The sequence below is a fragment of the Macaca mulatta genome, chromosome 13 (assembly GCF_049350105.2).
Source record: "Macaca mulatta isolate MMU2019108-1 chromosome 13, T2T-MMU8v2.0, whole genome shotgun sequence".
Lineage (NCBI taxonomy): Eukaryota > Metazoa > Chordata > Mammalia > Primates > Cercopithecidae > Macaca > Macaca mulatta.
The window spans coordinates 10,592,511-10,609,877 of NC_133418.1; the positions used below are offsets into that span (position 1 = coordinate 10,592,511).

General features: G+C 41.8%; 1 protein-coding gene across 10 annotated transcripts in view; it reads left to right on the forward strand.

Annotated features, from left to right (window-relative positions):
- The first annotated feature begins 3,436 nt into the window (after nt 1-3,436).
- SLC9A4 (solute carrier family 9 member A4) overlaps nt 3,437-17,367 on the forward strand; it is an 81,592-nt gene continuing 67,661 nt past the window's right edge. For all 10 annotated transcript variants that reach the window (XM_077958946.1, XM_077958950.1, XM_077958944.1 and 7 more), the window contains exons 1-2: nt 3,437-4,298; nt 9,236-9,699. In XM_077958946.1, coding sequence (XP_077815072.1) covers nt 4,043-4,298; nt 9,236-9,699 — 720 coding nt within the window. In that variant the 5' untranslated portion in view covers nt 3,437-4,042. The remainder of the gene's footprint in view (nt 4,299-9,235; nt 9,700-17,367) is intronic.

The following is a 17,367-nucleotide window of genomic DNA, read 5'->3' on the forward strand; positions in this document are numbered from 1 at the left end:
TAAAAGGTTGTTGATTTTGTCAAATGCTTTTCTCAGTCTGTTGAAATGGTCATGTGGTTTTGCCTTAATTCTACTGATATGCATGTTACATGAAATAATTTTTAAATATTAAACCAACCTTGCCTTCCTGAGAAAAATTCCACTTTGTATACATAAGTTTGAATTCTTACATCTTCTTGATAGATTGACACTTTTCTTTTTCTTAAATGTCCCTCTTTAGCTCTAGTAACATTTATTATTTTAAACCCTATTTTGTCAGTGTAAAGCCACTCAAGCTCTCTTAGCATTGTTTGTGTGATATATCTTTCCCCATTTTTTTTTTTTTTTACTTTCAACCTACTGGTATCTTTGAAACTAGATTTTTTTTCTGCCTAAAACCCAGATATTTTAGATGATATCTTGTAGCAATTCTTGATGCTGCTTTCTCTCCCTCCTCCAACTCCAAGGCTTTTTGGTGCTTAATTGTTTGCTGTTTGTTTAGTGACTTGGCTGGACTATATCAGCAAAGTCTATTTCCCTGTGCAGCTGTTTATATTGCTCCTCAGCCAGTGAAGCCTGGGGCATGGTTATAATACCCCTAAACCCTTTCTCCCTTCCCCCAGAATAACAACGGTTTTAGTAGGCTTCTCTGACGTTCTTTCACTGATCTGTTAAGCTTCTAGCTGGTCTGTTGTATCTACTGATATCACCCTCAACCGTTAGCCTCCAGTAACTGCTGGCTGATATGGCCTATTGTTTTCAACAATGCCTTGAGTCTTAAATTACTCCACAGTATGATCCATTTAAAGTCAGGCCCCTTTGGAGGGTAATCTTTGAGACATGTTATAACCTCAGGAGAGCTCTTTTCATCCATCTCTTTTTCTGGTTCTTCTGTTAAACTTCCAGTTGGTCTACTCTTTAACTTATTGCAATCATGGGGCCACTAGCTCTACTTCCTTGGTCACAACCTAAATCTTCATTGTTTTTGACAGTGACCTTAGGCTTGAACGTCTCTATATTTTGTTCCAACTAAAGTTAGTCTACTTAGAGTTAGCTATAGAGTTCTCTGTTCTATAGCCTGTCTCCTCTCCTTGGCAGAACCTCTGTTCCACTACTCTGGAGATGGGGACAGAGAGAGTAACCTACTTCTCTTGGAGTGATACCCCTGGTGTGTCAGTGGGATGCTGGACTAGGGCAGTAGCCACTGGTCATCTTGGTTTATTTCCCCTGTTGTGAAAACTCAGCCTTATGAGCAAGTTGAGAGTTATCAGGGTCCAGTATTCCTAGTTTGCTGTTTCTGGGGTAGATTCAGTTACACTTGCCTGCAATAGAGTCTGTTCAACATATTGCTGGGATTGGAGTAGGGCAGAGTTTGGTTACATATGCTGACAACCTGACTTTTCTGGGTAGAAACTGTAGTCCTAAACTGGGATCTGGGATTAGAGGCAGCCCCATTCTCTTGGCTATATTCATGCAGAATAGAGTTTTTCTCACACTGAGTTGAGGGGTGGGTAGAGAAAACAGGCCATGACTTCAGATCTTTCCAACATTCAGAAGATTTGTTTCAATTTCCGTCTGTTCTTAGGACAATTTCCAGAGACTAGATGGTTGTTTTTGATTTTTAATGATCTCACCAGTTATAGTTGTTTCACTAGGAAGAGAGTCTATGGTGCTTCTCATGCTGTCATTCTGGAAGAGCTTCTCCCTTCTTCCCCCTTTCCCCTCACTTTTGCTGCCCTTGGTTTGCACCTCTCATGGAAGCTTTGTCTCACATACACTTTCTGGGAAACTTATATTAAGAAAGCATTTTAGAATGTTCAGACATCTGTATGAAATTACTGCATGAGTGGAAGTGATGCCAATGGTTGATGAAGCGGGCTGCTACATCTTAACCTGGACTACAAGTTAGTAGACTGTTGCAGAGCTCAAGTTGTTCTCCTACTATCCTCCCAAGATTGACATTCTTACTCTGAGAGGGACTGGACTATCAGCCATCAGGTGATCATAAGGCTAAACGGGTTGCCATATAGTCACAAAATTTGGAATTTTAGAGCAGGAAATGGTTACCAGGTATGGACAGCATCTTTATTTTATAGATGAGAAAACTAAGGCTCAAACAGGTAATTTTCCAAAGCCAATAAGATAATTAATATCTGAGTAAATAAGGCTTTTGATTCTTAGTTTTGGTCTTTCCACAAGGCACTATGTGAGACTTGCTCCCTCATTTCTTTTTAGAAAAAAAAATTTGCAATAAAATGCAAATAAAAATAAAACACCTATTATAAAGCAGCTTTCTATTAAAGGATATTCATATATTCTTTGAGAAAAAATAATTGACTCAATATGGGTACCCTTCTTGTAGTCCACCTGATAGTCTCATTTCAGTGACTGAATCTAATCTATTTTGGAGTCAAACTGAAGGAAAAAGAAAAAATATTCATATGCCAATTTTTAATTCTATTGCCTCACTATGAATTTGCATCTAGGTGTTAGCCCTTCTCAACCATTCCTTTCTCAATTTCCCAGTGATGTTTGCTGAGTGTGTGTGTGTGTGCGTGTGTGTGTATGTGTGTTGGGTAGGGGGAAATCCCCTGCACTCACTAATATGAACTAAGAAAAAAACAAAACACATATAAAAGAGATGTTGAGGTAGTATATGGATGATGTATTATTCTCATTTTTCACTGAGTATCAGTAATCGTTGCAAAAGTGTTGTGTGTTATCCTAAAAGAATAAGAAATGTAATTTAAAATAAAAACTAACATTTAAGTGCCAATGATATGCCAAATTCTTTACTTGCTTTATCTTATTTAATGTTCCTAGCTACTCAATGAGACAGATATTTTCCTCCCCATTTCAGATAAAGAATTTCTGAAAGGTAATTAACTTCCCCAAGGTCACATGGCCACAAGTAGAAGCGTGAGAAGTAGGCTCATAAAAATTATCTCAAAATTCTTTCATCAACACTCTATGATTCTGCTTCTTTTCAACAACAACAAATGTTTTTTAAATGGAAAATCTGGATGTGCCATGGAGTTTTACAAATCCAGGTATTTAGGTGTATTTATGAAACTTGTTCTTTGGTTTCCTGTTTTTAAAAAAATTATAGTGTAAAGTTCATAGAGATCTGGAACTTCATTCCTTCTCTGAATGACTGCTCATGGAGTCTGGTAACATGCAAAAGTTTCAATGTTTGCTACCATCCTTGTTGTTACCACCTCCTTCTTATCCTCCTTCTTCCTCATGTATAGAGACAATATAAGACAGCTTGCCAGACAGTTCTGGTTTGTGCCTATAGCTTTGCATAATTATCATTATTATTATTCATTCCCCAAAGTGTCCTGGTTTAGATACTTTCATGGTCACCTTAATGATCATCACTGAACGTGTGAAGGGTGTTGTATTTCAGGTGCCCAGTAGGTGTCAGCAGTGTGACCTCCCGAGAACACTCAGAGAAAGGATTTCATTACAGAAGTCAAATCAGAGCAAATAATTAAGTGTAGTTCAAGAGCTACCTGCAGCCTTGGCCATTCAAAACAAATGAGAGGACAGGGGGAGGAGAGAAGGAACAGGTGCAGATCAGATAGCTCCTTCCTGGGATCTGATAGAGAGGGAAGGTTTCCTTTCCTCGTTAGAAGGACTCCAATGATCTATGGAATGACCGCTACAGTATCCTTTTAAATTTTCACCCACAAGACAAAGCCAGTATGCAGTGAAATGAGGAAATGCCTTTAAGTGAAGAGATTTTTATTCCTTTCATAAATTGCTCAAGCCATGATTGGATGGAGGTCCTCCAGGTAACTCCATGGACTTTAACAAGTCTATTGAATAACTGCGTCTGAGTTGGAAGCTGAGTTGCCTGAACACAAACGATTTAAAGAAGATTAGAAAGCGTCTACATGCAGAGCTCAATAACACACTCGGAATCTTCTTGGGAGGACCCACGGACTGTACCTATATTACTTTTGACCCAGGTGGATGCAGTCACTCTCTAGAAGCCTCCCCGACTTCAGATGTGTGGCACACATCCACCCAGGGGGGTAGGTAGGAGAAGCCCACAAGAATGGCTCTGCAGATGTTCGTGACTCTCAGTCCTTGGAATTGTTTGCTACTGCTAGTGGCTCTTGAGTGTTCTGAAGCATCTTCTGATTTAAATGAATCTGCAAATTCCACTGCTCAGTATGCACCTAACGCTTGGTTTGCTGCTGCCAGCTCAGAGCCAGATGAGAGGATATCTGTTTTTGAACTGGATTTTGACTACGTGCAAATTCCTTATGAGGTCACTCTCTGGATACTTCTAGCATCCCTTGCAAAAATAGGTAAGTCCTTCAACACCTGGTTTGGTGAGTTATTTTTTTGCATAAGATAGTGAATGTGAAAATGCCTTATAGATAATGGGCTAAGAGGATTTTAACCGTTACTGCTATTACATTAAAAATTCTCTTCCTTTCAGTCAAGGGAAAGTCATAACTGCATTTTACTAAGCTGTTTAATACTTTGAGATTGTGCTTTGATATTTGAGAGCATACTTCTGTGTACTGGGCTGTGTTGGTTTCTTCTCATTTCAGGGTGACAACCATGTGACATTGTTGACATGCAAAACTTTCAAATTCTATGCTTTAAAAATATAGAGAATAAAGCACGTAGACCTGGGCATGATGCAAGGTGGAAATTTCAAATTTCAGGAACCACATAATGTTTCTTCTGTAAAATGTTCTTGGCTGTGTAATTGTGGGCTTCATCAATGACCCCATTGTTTATTCTTTAAAAGTAGCATGTGCTTCTTGCAAATTGACAGAAAGCAAAAAAAAAAAAAAAAAAAAAAAAAAAAAAAACCATAGGCAACTAGTATCACTCAGTGATGGGTTGCTGGGGCATATAATACTATATCTGTCAGTAAAATATTAGTTTACACCTAAGCCAAGTGGGGCCAGTGAGGCACCTCTAGTTTCCTTTGTGAAATAAAGTGAATCCAAGTTAATAGATTAAATTCCAATCAAGGGATCTTTGTGTCAAAAACCAAAGAGGTGGTTATTCTCTGTGACTATTTAATACCTAACTGCACCCCCTTGTCTCTTTAAAAACCAACTTATTCTAAAGTGGAAAATTAATATAATTATCTCAGATGCTAAGCACAATGTCTCCTTTGCCTCAGCTATAAACTTTATGCTATTTGAGTATGTAGATTGCCTTATTGAGATAGAATTAATGAAACATTTTAATTCTCATTTATGTATATGTGTATATTTTCTCTAGGATGGATGTGAAATGTGGGTTGAGCTTTGAGGTCTGGCAGTTACCTTCTGTGGGCTCTGGCTATTCACCTAGCTGCCTCTCCATGGGTGTTGGGGACACTGGTATAGGTGTCCCCTTTAGACTCTCCTTTATAGTTGCTATTCATTTTGAGCTAGTAAAGTGTGAATTAAATAGGAATTGTTAGTTTGAAGAAGTCTTGTGCAATTTGCTTAGTAATTAAGTCACACAAAGGGTCTTACTATATTTTTCAGAGGTATTCAAGTAAAAATGGCTTTCTAAATGGATAACATTCTCAGTTCAGAGCAGTCTAACATCTTTCGTGAAATCATATGGACACTGATTGTGTTCAAGGCGATCTTACTTGGTACTTGAGTTTTCCTTTTAAAACAATATGCTAGAGATTCTGTGTTTCCTGCTCCCACTCCACAACCCGGCTTCCTCTTCACAGAAATGGCTCAAGTCAATCTGAGTACCAGGAAACTCATCCTGTCACTGACTAGCTAGTTGCTCTATCAATAAACATATAAATGCAGAAAGGGTGCATTTTGTCTTGGTTTTATATTTGTGTAAAACCTAGCTTGTTTTGTAGAGGCATTGTATGCATCCATATTCATTCTGTCTAGGAGTGAAGAGCACTGTGAAAATACGATTATTCATAGAACTGTTGGTTTAAATGTTCTTGATTTTCATGATGTAATTTAACATACTTTAGAAAAAAGAGTAGGATATCAGAATACACTTATTCAAGTACAATTTCATATTCACTAGTCTTCAAGAATTTAGATTATTTTTGTATTCCATATGGACATGAGGAGTGAGGAGATAAAAAGGCCATATTTATTGAATATATACTATGTGCCAAGTACTAGGCTGGTAGTTTTATGTATAAGGGCTTATGTATTAGGGCCAAAATAATAATTATGATGATGATTTATACTTTTAACACTTAAGAAATTCATATGGGTTTTAAAATATTATATTATTAAACATGAATCAGAATAAAATTAATAATCATTATTATGATTCATTCTTTTATTCCTCATTCTATCAAGGTGTTTTTTCTATCATGGGTGTTTTTTCTATCATGTTCATTCTATCATGGGTATTTTCAGAACACCCATGAAATATGTGGAAATGACCGTGGTCCCTGACCTCAAGGGACTTGCTCTAATGGGGAAGGTAGTTTAACTTAGTACTTACTGCCCATAGATACTCTGACAGAAAAACATCAAAACTCTCCCCTAATCCTTTTTAAAACACCCAACTATGCACTTATAAAACAAAGATAATGTAGAACAAAGATAATACAAAGCCACCTCAGACTTTGTGGTTTATCTTCTACTTCAGTTCCACGTCTTAGAACGTCATAGACGAATGTTCCTTGAATCTTTGGGAAGAATGGAATTGTAGGGCCTTCTTTGACTTTCAGACAGGACTTTTAATATTTGTGTCCATTTAAGCTCTAAGGACTGAAACTGTAAATTTTAAGTGATTGACTCTACTGTCCATCATGAAAGGCATGTAGCATTTCTCTTTATAGGACCCTGCTTACGGATGTGTGGCCTCTTCCTGCACAACTGTGTAGAGAGCAACTTGGCTTAAAGCAGGTGAATGTTGGATCCATTTCAGGAAACTGGATTCCTGGAAGCAAGGCCAAACTGGGGAGCCACAAGGCCTGAGAAAATCACGCTATGGGCTCTTCCACCTCCTTTATATATTAAAAAAGTTAAGTTTGGTTAAAATAAGCACTAACTGAAGAAGAAGGAGAAGGAGAAAGAGAAGGAGGAGATGGATAAGTAGGAGGAGGAGGTAAAAAGAAGGAGAAGGAGGAAGAGAGTAAGAAGGAGCAGCAGGAGCTGGACAAAGAGAAGATGAAGAAGGAGGAGGAGAAATAGGAGAAGAAGAAGAAAGAATTAAAATAAAGAGGAAGAAGAGGAAATAGAGAAATAGGAGGAGAAGAAGAAAGAAGTAAAATAAAGAGGAGGAAGAGGAAATGGAGAAATAAGCAGTGATTAGAAAATGATGAGTTCAGTGCACCAGAAGAGTGCTTACCCCGACCCTGAAGTCAGATGAAAGTGGGGATGGTATTCCTTGGTGATAATTATCCCCTGTTGTGTTAACTTATAGTGAATGGAGAAGTTCAAAGCCATGGTCAGGGAAGCTCATATCATCTTTGGATGGGTGAATCTAACAATTCCCAAGGAGACATTTGCTGACTCCTTGTGGCCTGTGGCTGGAAGCCCACCACCTTCCTTAGGTTTGAATTCAAGGTCTTCCATTATTTGTCTCAAAATCATTTTCCAAGTCCTCTCCTGACACTTTTCCCAGTTCAAAGGTTGCTCTAGCCGAGTGGATCCCCTCAATGAATGTCAAAGGTATCTGGCTAGGCCATTTCTTCCTCTCTTCTTTCACTCTTGATGTTCTCCTCACCTAAAATCTCTCCCATTCTGTTACCCAATCCTCATCATTCTCCAACAACCTGTTCAATCTCTTCTCATGAGAAAGTTTCTCTGATAAACATTTAACTGTTTATTCCTTCATTTATACACTTACAGATGCTTTCAGCAAATAGGCCAGCTGTTGTGGACAAGATACCGTGCTAAGTATTTGGGGAGACATGACAATGTAAATCATTCTGCTTGAGTCTGGGGGCTTTCCACATTATTAGGAGACATGAATCATGCACAAAAAAATAGTAGACAGGGATTATTGTTATTAGACAGAGTCAGATAAAATGCTTTATTAGTAGTAATTCAGAGGAACATATGAACTTAGGAAGAAGCTAGGGAAAGCTAAGCCTCAAAGGATGAGCAGGACTTAAAGGGACCAAGGAAAAGGACAATCCAAGCAGTGACATTAGAATGAGAAGACAAGAAAGAGGCCTGCAGAGTGACGCCTTTGACTGGCTGAATGCAGGCTACGTAAAGATAGTGCAGAATGTGTGGGAGACCGACTTGGAGAGAGCCCCATGGTGATCTGCTGAGCTCTGATCTCTCACCATGTTTGCTGATATGTTCAATATGCCCTTCATTATATACTTACACGTCATCTTCTTAGTTGCTCATGTCTTGTTTCTAAAACTTTATCAATACTGGGAATTGCAGTTGTCTACCTCTCTGGTCTTCCACCTGGCGGTACTTAACTGTAGTCTTTGCACAGTGAGGCTCAACTAATACCCTTGTTTTACAATCCAGGAGATGCTTTGTGTGCCTTCAGAATCCTAGGTGGGAATTGAGACAATCAGAGACCCATGGTGTAGAAAAATCATCTGACAGTAGAGTGTGGAACGACCTGGGGGGTCAAGGGTGAGATTGGAGGTCAAGAAGACAATGCAATCATTAAGATGAGAAATGGGAAGATCCTAAATAAAGGCAGCAGCCAAAGAAATGGAGAGGAGGGGATAATTTTAGGGGTAGCAAGTGAGAGTCATGACATAAGAAATAAATACAGAGCTGATTGATGAAGAGTCACTCATGAGAATGCGACCTGATTTCCCCCTTCAGTGGCTGACCAGATAGCAATGTCATTGGTTAAACACAGGAGACAAAATAAAGGACTTTTAATTTTTGTGTATGTGTTGGGTGAAGAGGGGAATGAGGTCAGGTAAGTTTGGAACAAGCTCAGGTTTTGGTGATACAATAGATTCGGCATGAGCTTGAAACCTGAGCTTGCACGAGTGCAAAAGTTTCACCCTCGTTTCTCCTTTTCCCTCACGCACCCTCGCAGATCCCTGTAAGGTGGGAAAGCAGGAAGGAGGATGGGGGAGGGGTCAGCTGGCTGAGAATGATTCTGTGACCTGCACTGAGCTGGGCATGTTACCTACTGATCTTAGCGACGACCCTCATGACACTACCAGTTCCTGCTACAGATGGGACGCTGAGGCTGAGATGCCAGCCAGCTTGTCCACGGTCCTTCCTGTCTGCTTGACTTTAAAAGACCTCAGGTACACCCAGACCGTTTCATTTGCAAACACCTAACTGTGCTCTCCGCTGTTCCGCAGGCTTCCACCTCTACCGCAGGCTGCCGGGCCTCATGCCAGAGAGCTGCCTCCTCATCCTGGTGGGGGCGCTAGTGGGCGGCATCATCTTCGGCACGGACCACAAGTCGCCTCCGGTCATGGACTCCAGCATCTACTTCCTGTATCTCCTGCCACCTATCGTGCTGGAGGGCGGCTACTTCATGCCCACCCGGCCCTTCTTTGAGAACATCGGCTCTATCCTGTGGTGGGCAGTACTGGGGGCCCTGATCAACGCCTTGGGCATTGGCCTCTCCCTCTACTTCATCTGCCAGGTGAAGGCCTTTGGCCTGGGCGACGTCAACCTGCTGCAGAACCTGCTGTTCGGCAGCCTGATCTCCGCCGTGGACCCCGTGGCCGTGCTGGCTGTGTTTGAGGAGGCGCGTGTGAACGAGCAGCTCTACATGATGATCTTCGGGGAGGCCCTGCTCAATGACGGCATTACTGTGGTGAGATGTCATGTGCCCGCCCCCGCTTCCGGGGAAGATGAGGGTTTGGGGTGGGGCTGGGGACCGGAGGCTATGGAGAGGGCTCCAGCGTGGCTCAGGCAGCAGGACAGGGATGAACTTCAGTCCACGCCGTGTGGTCCGAGTTCTGGTGAATTTCCCTGGGATCTGCACTGCCTACATAACGGCTCACTCGCATTGCTTGTCATTCACAAGCCAGCTCGTTTCTCTAAAGAGTGGGAAAGGAGAAAGAACGTGTCATTCTTGAGTTAAATGTAGTTTTTCACTTAGCAAACAGAAACTGTTGCTAATGGCCCTTCTGGGGTTTCACGGCAGCTAAAGCAGAAGCTGATGTTTCTATTTTCTCTCCATCATCAGACCTCACTCTCACTCCCTTTATATGCGTTTTTGTTTTGTTTTTTAACATACCGCATTAGAGATAAGGGTCAGGGAAGAGATGGCGACAGATTTGTGAAAATGTGTTAGTGTTTGTATCACTCAGTTGCAGGACTTGTATGGAAAAACGTGAATGAGGTGTTTTTGCTTATGAGTCTTTCTGGTGGGAAACTGAGAAGGACATACAGGCTTGAGCAACACCTAGCATTAAGGCTCAGGGGATGTCTGCAGGCTGGGGGTGCTGGAATATTGAGAAGTAGCCAGTCCCGTTACTCAATTTCATTAATTACTACAAACCTTCAGCAGTTGTTAGACAAGAAGACTTTTATACATACTTTTATATACATTTCTTATTTTTAAATTTCTGTCACAGCACGTAAGTGATACTAGAATACATTTTCACTGTAAGAATCAAATAGCACAAAACTATATCGCATGAAACACAAAAGCTTCTGCTTGCCCTCACCTCCTCCTCTATGTAAGAGGCAACCACTTTTATCAGCTTGGCCTTTTCCCTGCTGTCTTTGTTATATGCATATATAACATTTTTGCAAATCTTTTATCATGTATGTGTATGTGATCTGTATTTTTAAATATAAAGTGGGTGGATTTTATGTATTGCTTCGATATAACAAGTCTTTCCATGTCTTGTTTTTTTCTTTTGTTTGAGACAGAGTTTCACTCTTGTTGCCCAGGCTGGAGTGTGATGATGCAATCTTGGCTCACTGCAACCGTGTCTGGCCCTTTTTCTATGTCTTTTCAGCTATTGCATAGTATTTCATAGATTAAGTTACAGTAACTTATCTAATAGTTTCCCGATTAATGGGTCATTCAGGTTGTTTCCAAAGTTTCATTCTTACAAGCAATGTTGAAATGCATATAGAATATTATTTTTTCTGCATGCCTCTTTCTTTGCATTTGTATTTTTATATGATGTTTTCTTAGAAGTGAAATTTCCAGTTTAAACAATGTGTATATTTAACAATTTAAAATGTGCTGCTGTTTGAATCAGCTCCTATCTGCCTCTTTGGTAAATGAGAGATTCTCACTCTAAGGTTATAGATGGCCAAACACATGACACCCAACATTGGGCAGATGAGACTGACAGCAGTTTATCAGTCACCTATACTCACTGCCAAGGGGAGGAGGATGCCACATGCCCCACAGGGCCACACAGAGGCTGCACTTGGGAACAGAATGAACAAGCAGGAGCTGCAGGAGGCAGGCTTCGTAGTAACAAGAGAACCAGGTGCTCCCTGGTTCTCACAGGAAGGTGACTGAGTTGTTGGAATAATTTTGCAGGTTGGCAGGGACCTGAAACCTGAGGAAAAAGCAGGAACTGTGCCTGGTACCCTTGATAAGGAGGGTGGTTTGGCTGGGGCACCTTATGCAGGGATGGGAGCGAGGAGGGAAACTTGCAGATAGACCAGCTGAGGTCTTCATAATTTTGCCAAGTATCGAGGCAGTACATAATATCAAACCTTAATTTCAGCCCCTAGACCACAGCTGTCAAGATTTTCCAGCAAGCCTTTATCATTTATACTTCCTTAGACAGTGTATTGCATCCATATTTTCTTGTATCTTTGACAAGGGACATTGTTTTCTTAATGTTTTCTAATGTCATGAGCAAAAAGCATTTCTCATGTTTGTTTTAATTTCCATGATAATATTAAGCAACTTTTCAGCAACTGCAAATCATGACTCTGTCACATGCTGTACATTGAAAGCTCATGTCCTTTCAGGGTTGGCAAACTTAAAAAAATACAGGACACCAAGTTAAATTTAAATTTCAGATAAACAATGAATACTTTTTTTAGTAAAAGTGTGTCATATCCCAATTTTTATATGCAAATGTTGCATCTTGCCCATTTTTCTTTGGGACCACTTGCTTAAAAAAGATTTATGGAAATTCATTAAATTATCTTACCTTTAAACTTTTGAATGTCTCATAAAGACCAAATATTTTCTTCCATTCTATCATTTACACTTTTGAGATTATAGTATCTTTTACCCTATAGAAGTTTTAAACTTTTATATACTGAAACCTACTAATGTACCCTTTTTTGATCCTGGGTTTCATATTTTGCTTCCAGAGATTGTGTCTAACCAAAAGACATGCAAACATTCAGGTTTTAATTTTTTTCCCATTTACAATTTACTAATTCACCTGGCAAGCAATATCTTTTTTTGTAAAACCTTTACGCAAAAATAGTACAGAGAGAAAAAGTCCCCTTTGAGAAATAATCTGAGCTATACCCACGGATTTCCAAAGCAAAGGAGGCCCATACATGAAGCCAGATGTCAAATCATGTGTTCGTAATGAGAATCCCTAATGGCTGAGGCAAGGCACTAGAATCATCAGGCTGGTGTATTCTACACTTGTGGGCAAGCTTCACAAAAAGCCACATTGTCAGGAAGCTGACAGGGGAACCTGGACTCCAGACTGCCATACGATTCAGAGATTTCATTTTTCAAAGTCTGGTCCTCAGGCCATGTGTCTCAACATCACACTGGTGGGACTGATGAATCTTCAGATGTCCAGTCCCATTTCACACCCTCTGACCCAGACTGTCTGGGAGTTGAGCCTAGAAACCTGTATTATTAAAACCTCAGATGACTGCTGAAGTTTGAGAACTATGGATTTATTGCCTTCAGGTTGAGAGAAGCTGATATATGTTGCTATAAAATGATGGTATGCCTAGAACAAGGACCGTATCCATCTCCCCAGACCACACTGGATTAGTCTCTGAGATCCCCTTTCCCCAACCCACTCCTTCTATAAATACTGTCATACTTTCAGTTGTGTTACAAATGAGTAAATGTCCTTGTCTGGGAATCCATTCTATCTCTTAATGCAGCCCCTCTGATCCATGATGTGTCCATTTCCTAGTTCATCTCCCAGAGATAACCTTATTTCACTCAGATTCAAGTTTTTTGGGGGTTATCTGGTTACTCTCACCCACACTACTGACAATGTCCCAGAGGGTGTTCATCTGTGACAAGACCGGGGCCACCCCTTGGAAGTTCATTCTGAGGCAATTATTCAACCTCTCCTTCATGAATTATTACAGAAGTCAAGATACTACTGGATAAATGCCATCTCTTTAATTTTCACAGCATATTCTTTATTCATCAAAAACTCTGATATAATCTACAAAAGTTCTTGCCAAGGAAGAGTCTTTATCAATTACCAAGGAAAGCATTTGACTCCTGCCTCGAGCTTGAGAATCTGACTTCCTCCTGAGTTGTCTCTAGATTTCACATGGAGAGCCAACCCCGGCTTGGCTTCTGGTTGGGGTTTCTTTGTTAGCAACATTTGTTTGACTTCCCCAAAGTTTAATTGCTTTGGGGGAGACATTTTTAAGAACGATCATTTCAGGATAAAATTATAATTTTCAAGCCACCGGAGTATCTGCTGAGGACACTGTTGTGACCTCTGCTGGGCAGAGCTGCTGTTGCGTTGGCTCTGTGGGGTTGTCCACACGTCAATCTTGGGCCACTCTGTGGTCACCCACAGCACAGTGAGTATTAAGTGTGCACTGGCACTGCTGGGTCCCTAAGTGAAACCAGAGAAGCCCCAGGGCCATATTTAGAACACAGCTGAAAAGGAACGGGTACTTGCTGCCGTCCAGTTGTATTTTGAGCTAAGGGCCTTGACCTCACCCTTTCATTGAGGAAGGAGCCTTCTTGGGGGCAGCAGTCACAAGCATGCCTTTTCGGCAAGGAGGCTGAGTCATCCAGAAGGTGGCCTGTGATTGTGGGTTACATGCGACAACGCTGCAAATCTTCATCCACAAAAGAGCTGCCTTCCCACCAAAGACAAGGGGTTGCTACCAACAGCCGAAATATTGATGAATCTGATTCTCCAGATCTCTTGCCCCACTTATTCCTCCATCTTGCTGAATATTTTAGGTTATGACACTAATCACCAGAACACACACACGCTTAATGATGGGGCAAAAGGAGGGAGACAAAACCCAGATATCTTTAGTGTCCTCACCCTCCACTGTACACAAATGGTTACAATGTGAGGAGATGGATACAAGAATTAGCTTGACCTTAGTAACTATCTCACCATGTACAGCATATATATATATACACACACACACATATATATAAACGTATACATAATATATGTGAAAATATATTATATATATAAACATTAATATATATATTAATATCATGCTGTACAGCTTGGATATATACAATTTTTTATTTTTAAGAAAAGGATGTTTCTAAAATTGCATAAACAATGTCCCTAGTTAAAATCTCATGGCCAAAATCACAGCAGGAAGACAGGTGCAGCTACTATGTCATTTCTGCATTTATTAGTGTTTTGTTAAATCCTTTGCTTTTACTAAGAGGCATGACCAAGTGCCCTTACTTCATGAATGAAGAGAATAAAGCAAAGGAGTTTAAAATGAGCTGCACAAGGACACACCGCCTGAACGATGACAGAGCAGACACGGGTGTGCGCAGCTCTGCCTCCTCCTAAACTTTTCCTTTTGTCCTTACCTTTTGAATTTTCCACTCATGGAACTGGGAGGGACAAGAGAGAACCTACGTGCTACCGATGAGGAGACTGGGCTCAAGTCCAGTGAGTGAAGCCAGGGTTCTTTCTGCAAAACAGTGTGGCTTGAGGCAACATTCTGATCCTATTGTGCCTCCTCTTGCTGTAAAATTGGGATAATGACATTCTTCAGCTCACAGGATCACTGGAAAATTTATACTCAGCTCTTAGCAGAGTGAATGCCCAGCCTGGAGTAAGCACTCAATGAATGCTGGCCATGACTTTGTATTGAAGCAGCTCCCAGACCCTGTTTAGTGTTCAGCTCATTCTGAACAAGCAGCTGATTTTACATATGGCACCACCTCACAGGTGGTAGGGCGGATTGTTCTTAGATTTATATTCTGCCCTGGTTTTCTTGGATCAACTTGCTGGATAAGCAACAAAGGGAGGCCACCAAGCTTTCTATCATCCCCAGCTCGCCCCAGCTCCTTATCTCCTCTACCTCATCAGAGAGGTCAAAGACCCAGGCGGGCCAGGGCTGAGGCTGGAACCCACACAGCCTGGCTCCAGGGCGTCTCTGCTCTTGACTGCCACCCGGTACTTCCCCTTTTCCCCATCCCTCTCTCCCCTCCTCCTCTTGCTTCCTCCTCTGGTGACATCTTAGTGGCTCTGGATGCCATTCTCCAGGAGGATAGTGGGAGGGGAAGCGGAGCTAAATGTTCTGAGCACTGGGCCAGTCACCTTGATGGCTGCTTCATGACGTTTTCCTTATTTAAGCCTCACGGCACCTTAATGAGGTGGTGATATTACATAGTGGTTAAGGACAGAGACCCCCTGGACCCAGACTGTCTAGGTCCACATCTCTGTACTGGCCCTTCTCAGTCCTTCAGGCCTCTTGAGTGACTTAGCAGGTCACCGTGTGCGTAAGTTTCTTCACTGTTTTATTTTTGTTATAAAGACACAGATTCTCATAGAAGTCATTTATCTATTCATTGACTAGAGTTTATTCTATGAAGCTCAGTATCCCAGAGACAGAGTGAAAAGTCATACTCACTGCTTTGCCCAGCCAGCAATTCCCTTTGGCTGAGGTGATCAATGGCAAGAGTTTCTATCAGAGACCGTTGACCTTTCATTCAGTTTGCAATTTTCCCTCTATTTATTATGGATTCTTGCTGCTAGCTTAGATCCGATATCTTCGATCCTATATCTGATCCCTCATGCCAAAATTCCTTTGCCCTCTTCTCTTCTCATCTGTCTGTCCCTGTAGCAACATAACTTTGCTGGCTTGTTGTCTGTTGGGTCTCTCGATTTCTGTCCATGCTGTTCCCTCCTGCAATCACAGGACTTGGCATCTAGAATGGAGCATTGCAGAGGGCGCTGAGTCAAGGGCTCTAGTGAAAGAATGGATGCTGCCGGAAGAGTGAATAATGAATGAGGCAACAAGAAGTGAGGACTAGGAGAGGAGTGCAGGGGCTGCTTTGGCCCTGGGGCTGGCCTGCTGCCCAGGTCTCTGTTTCCAGTGACTGAAGCCCCCTTTCTTCAAGCCCCCAAGAGGGAGCAAACTGGGGTGATTTTCCTCAAATTAACTGTCACCACCGAACTTCAGAGTTGCTTCCTGAGTCTAAACGCTAAAGGTGGGATAAAATCAGGGGTGGGCATGGGCAGAGGGAAGAGTCCCAGGGTCCTATCTCTCCTTCCCCACACCTTCTCATGCACGTGTCCTGCACCCCACTGTCCTGGACACAGGGCACATGAGGGTGAACCACGTATCCAGCCTATTCATTTGAGGGCAAATTTTCCTTCATGATTCTTTCTGCCTTATATTTTCCTGCCTCAAAAGGGGTCCTTACTCTATTACTTCCTATTCAAGAGCAGTAAAGCATAGCCAAGAGCATGGATGGGAAGTCATATGCTTCATTGCCTCCACTCCTTGTAAGCTGAGTGACGTCAGGTGAATTACTTACCCTCTCTGGGCCTCATTTTCCTTTCTGTAATATGGAGATAGGGTTGAGGGAGGGTTAAAATGAATTGATACACGTAAAGCATTTAAAATAACACCTGGCACAGAGTCAGTCCCCCGCATTTGGTGTTATTTATGCGAGCCCACCTGCATGAGTACGTCTGAGCCACAGAGCTCTCCTGACACCCTAAAGATGCCACATCGTCGTGTCTGTCTATCTGAACTTTGCAGTCTCAGCTTTTCCTAGAGAAGAGCTGTATGTACACTTGAACAGAATCTTGAGGGGAGAATAGGCATCTTTTCCTTGTCCTCTTTATGTTTCCTTTCATTTTATTCTGATTCCAAGGATGGGAGCCGAGAGGAGATAGCTTTACTAGGAGACACTTTCCTCTGGCCAAGAATGTAGGGAGCTCACTGTATATGGGGGGCATGGGCCTACAAAGTTGCCTGATCTTGAGCAAGAGACGCAATCCTTTTGTGCCTCAGTTTCCACATATGTAAGATGGGAATGATTAATCTGACTTCAAAGGGTGACTGTGAGGAGGCTGTGAAATGAGACTCCGGAGGCCTGGCGCAGGGCAGGTGATACACAAATGTCCCCTTGCCCTTCCTGTGTGCCAGAGATGGGTCCACGTAAAAGCGACCATCTGCTGGGTGTCTGTCAGGCATAGAAACGGAGATTATACCTAAACTTCAGGCAGAAAGGGCCATGCAGCCTTGATTGGTTGGCTTTGGGTGCCTGGGGAGTGAACTCTACAACCCTGCAAAGTCTCAGCAAGTGCCTTAGCTGTGAGGCTCTCCCCTG